At 45.5% G+C, this 4517-nt stretch overlaps 1 protein-coding gene across 1 annotated transcript; it reads left to right on the forward strand.

Annotated features, from left to right (window-relative positions):
- Window positions 1-782: 782 nt before the first annotated feature.
- On the forward strand, window positions 783-3640 carry LOC105556393. The gene is made up of 4 exons (XM_012003479.1): window positions 783-2112; window positions 2475-3020; window positions 3138-3301; window positions 3389-3640. The coding sequence occupies exons 1-4, from the start codon at window positions 783-785 to the stop codon at window positions 3638-3640; spliced, it is 2292 nt and encodes a 763-aa protein (XP_011858869.1).
- The last annotated feature ends 877 nt before the right edge of the window (window positions 3641-4517 follow it).

A 4517-nucleotide genomic window follows, 5' to 3' on the forward strand; every position in this document is an offset into this window, starting at 1 on the left:
ATCGCATCAGCGTTCGCAACGTCTCAGCATGACTGAAGTCATGTGTTGACGTCGCAGCCACTGCCGCAACGATCTTCAACTCTGAAAACTAGAGCGAGTACGTCACGACTTTAAAACATGACGAGACCAAAGTGAAAGGAGCGAATTAGGATAAAGGTGGCAGCACAAAGCGGTGGCATAAGTACGAAAAGCCACAACATACCCACGAAAACAAAATCGGTCAAATAGAGGAACCAGCGGTCCGCTGAGGACAAAGCGAGCGAGAAACCGGCACTCTCTGGTAGACGGCGAAGCAGTAAAGTCGACTGCTCGTCGAGAGTCTTGCGAAACTAGAATTGGTGTAAATTTGTTAAACTTGAATATACTTATACGAAGTAGAGTCCGCGTAAAGTCTTTCGCTTTTGTGTAAATCCTGTCCATCTCCTTTCGTCACGTTAAACTGTCAATTAATTCGTCGGAGAGTCGCGAGTCGCGAATAAAGCTCAGTGGCCACGGGACAACGGAAGGTGCGACCCGCCGGTCAAAGACGCGTCGGTCGAACGATAAAAGAAAATACGAACGGTAATCCTAAACTAATCTTAAATAGATCTTACGGGAGAGAAAAAAAATAAAAATCAATTTCAACATCAGAAGTGGGATGAGCCGCGTAGAAATCGTGTAAGAAAAAAGGGGGATTCGAAAGAAACCGCGCACAATTAAGAAAGAGATAGACAGGATTAAGACTGAAAACGGGTTAAAATCGGCGGTAAAGAACGCGGGATAAGAAAAACCAGGAACGGTGCATGGGGCGGACGAGAAGCCAAACCAGGGCGGACCGCGCACGACTGGAGAAGTCGATGCTTAAGGAACTCCAGGAAGAGGCAAGGCGGTACCACGTAACAGCACCAAAGGACAGACGCGCCCTAACAGAAGCAATTATGGCGCATTTAGAGAAGAACGCAGCAGGTACGGAAACAGGAGAGAGCTCCACGGCCGTGAAGACGAGAAAGGAAATGGAGCAGACAGGAGACGAAGGAAGGAACACGATCCAACAAGTAGCGGAGTCGGTAGCCGGAGTGATGAGGCAACAGCAGGAGATGCAGCGATTTATGCAACAGCAACAGATAACACAGTTGCTACAGTTGCTGACTGCGCAAAACGCTGCAACAACAACGTCGACGGGAACCGATGATGCGGAAACGAACGGCCTACCGTCAGCGGAAGGAAACGAGACCGACAGATCGCCACCGTCGATGGGGTTGCAGACACAGAGGCAGAGAGGAGAAAACTTCTTTACTGGAAGCCAAGTGACGAGCCTGGCTTCACAAATTCCGGAATTCAGCGGAGGAGAAGAAGAGAACGTGATGGCCTGGATAAGAAGGGTCGAGAAAATCCGGCAAGTGCACGGGGCGCCGGAGGGCGTCACGCTCCTGGCAGCATCCAGCTGTTTAACGAAAGCGGCAAAACGGTGGTACGACACGCAGGAAAGCACAGTACTTGATTCATGGGATGAGCTCAGGACGGAGTTGGCGAAGCTCTTCGACCGGAAGATCCCCTTCTTCAAAATGATGCAAAAAATAGAAGCCAGCAAATGGAACGCATACAAAGAACGCATACAAACGTTTGACGAATACGCATTAGAAAAGTTGGCTCTAATGCACAGATTAGACCTACCAATACAGGACTCCATCCAGTTGCTGATCAGCGGTATCACACAAAGCAGCCTGAGGGCGACGGCGCTATCAGTGACGTCGGAATCGATGGATTCGTTTCTGGAGAAAATGAGGCTCATATCACAAGGAGCTCTCGATCCAGAGAAGAAGACATCGACTCAACCGAAGCAGCAAGGAAAGAACGGCACTTGTAAGAATTGTGGAAAGAAAGGACACAATTTCAAAGAATGCAAGGCGGAAATTTCCTGCTTTTATTGCAAAGAGAAAGGACACAGGTCATATGACTGCCCCTCGTTGAAGCAGCGAAACAACGGAATGAAACCGAAGACCCAGGCAAAGGCGGCATACACGGCGGCGAGCGTCACACAGCCAGAGGAGGACACCGAAGTGGTAGCCACCGTCGAGGACGCGAGGAACCTGGAAATAAACGAGCCGTTAGTAAGAGTAACCAGCCTAAACGGTAAGAGCTGTACATTACTCGCGTTACTGGACACGGGCAGCCCAGTCTCATTTGTAAAAAAGGATATCTTTGAGAAATTTATACAGCAAACAGAAAACGAAATAAAACGATAAAAAGTAGTTTAAGAAACCCGTCCGATCAAAAATTAGAAATTATAGGAAAAGTAGAAACCGAGCTATCTATTCAACCGTTACAAGACGCGAAATTCCAAATCGATTTACATATATTGAAAAAGAACCTTCGAAGGAGACATGATTATAGGTCGTGACTTCTTGAAACAACAGCAACTCACCTTGGTGTATAAACGACGACACGGGAAGGTGAACGCGTCGCGCTATTTTCATTGCTTCCCCTCTGTATAGAGGAGACGGGAACAGAGGATAAGCTAGAAACAGTTATGGAAAATACAAAAATAGATTTTGACCGTGAAGATAAACGGAAACTTAGAGATATCGTTAGCGAAGTAAACGAGTTGGACATACCTTTAGTAGAGGACGGTTATATGGCGGTAGTAAACTTGAAAGATAGCTCGACTTATGCTTACGCGCCGAGACGATTCGCGCATGCAGAGCGGCTGCAAATACGCGAAATCACCGACGATTTGCTGAAACGGGGAATAATAAGTGAAAGCCGGTCCCCCTACTGCGCAAGGGTCGTCCCTATCAGAAAGAAAGACGGAAGAATGAGACTATGTGTAGATTTAAGACCCTTGAACAGTAGGGTGGAAAAACAGAAGTACCCGTTTCCGTTGATCGAGGATTGCCTATCGAGGTTAAGTAGAAAAAAGGTATTCACATTGCTGGACCTCAGGGACGGATTCCATCAAATCCGCGTACACCCAGAATCAACAAAATACTTCTCATTTGCCACGCCCGACGGGCAATACGAGTATCTGAAACTACCATTCGGTTATTGTGAAGCTCCCGCAGAGTTTCAAAAAAGGATAGTACAAATTTTGAATCCACTGATAAGATAAGATAAAGTGATAGTCTACATAGACGATTTGTTGATTCCTTCGACCTCAGTAAAAGAAAACTTAGAGACGTTAAAAGAAGTAATGATAATTTTGAAAAAATATAGATTCGAATTAAACTTTGGAAAATGCCAGTTTTTAAGAAAAGAAGTAGAATTCTTAGGATACCTGATAAGAGAAGATGGAATTACCCTGAGTCCAAAGCACACGGAAGCCGTAAATAATTTCGCAACGCCACGAAACGCACACGAGGTACAGCGTTTCCTGGGACTGTGTAATTATTTTAGAAAATTTATTGCACAGTTTGCAATAAAGGCGAAACCGCTACAAAAATTGTTACGAAAAGACAGCGAATTCTCTTTTGACGCGGCGTGTCAAAGGGCATTCGCACAATTAAAAGACGAGCTCACCTCGTCACCTATTCTGCGCCTCTACGACCCAGCGGCGGAAACCGAGCTGCATACCGATGCAAGCATAGACGGTCTAGCCGCGATACTCCTGCAAAAACTGTTGCATATATTTGGATCGGGCGGGATGGTTCGGGCGACGAAATGAATACTCTGCTTATACGTCTCAGGCTCACAGACCTTTTAATGTCGGTCAAAGTAACAGAATGCTCTCGTTACACGTGGCATGTTAGCTGCTGCGCGGTAGCGAGAGAAGGACCAGAACTATAGAAATAATATAGTGCGCGCATGCTAGAAAAGAAAATGAGGTACGTCGCGTGTACGCGGAGCGGCGCGTCATTCGTATTGAACACAAGATGAGACTTGAGACAAAGGAAACAAAAGTATGCATCAGTGCATGATATAGGAACAATATATATGTATGTAGTGAGCGAGGGTAGAGATTTGTGTATTTCCACAAAATCAAAAAGATTTAGGATGGGGCCCAGTAGCGTATTATAGCAAAGGAACGAATCAGGCAGAAAGAAATTAACACTCGTTCGAGCTAGAAATGTTAGCGATAGTACGGGCAGTAGAGAGATTCCACCTGTATTTATACGGATTGAAATTTACTATAGTAACAGATTGTAATGCGCTAGTATACGCAATAAACAAAGTAAATTTGAATCCGCGTATCGCACGATGGACTTTGGTACTTCAGAATTACGAATTTAAGGTAGCTCACCGTCCAGGGAAAAAGATGGTGCACGTAGATGCCCTGAGCCGCAGCGTAGCGCACGTAGATTCAATGCCAATAGAGCGAGAATTAGAATATCGCCAATTGACAGATCCTAAAATAGTAGAAATAAGCAAAGAATTAGAATATAAAGATAACGATAAGTTCGCGTTAGTAGACGGGCTAGTGTACAGGAAGGACGGAGAGCAGTTAAAGTTCGTGATTCCAGAGTTAATGATAATGAACGTATTAAGAGCACACCACGACGAGATGGCTCATTGCGGCGCAGAGAAGGTTTATCAGGGAATAA

Source organism: Vollenhovia emeryi, unplaced genomic scaffold (assembly GCF_000949405.1).
Source record: "Vollenhovia emeryi isolate VEMERY1.0 unplaced genomic scaffold, V.emery_V1.0 DF940059.1, whole genome shotgun sequence".
Lineage (NCBI taxonomy): Eukaryota > Metazoa > Arthropoda > Insecta > Hymenoptera > Formicidae > Vollenhovia > Vollenhovia emeryi.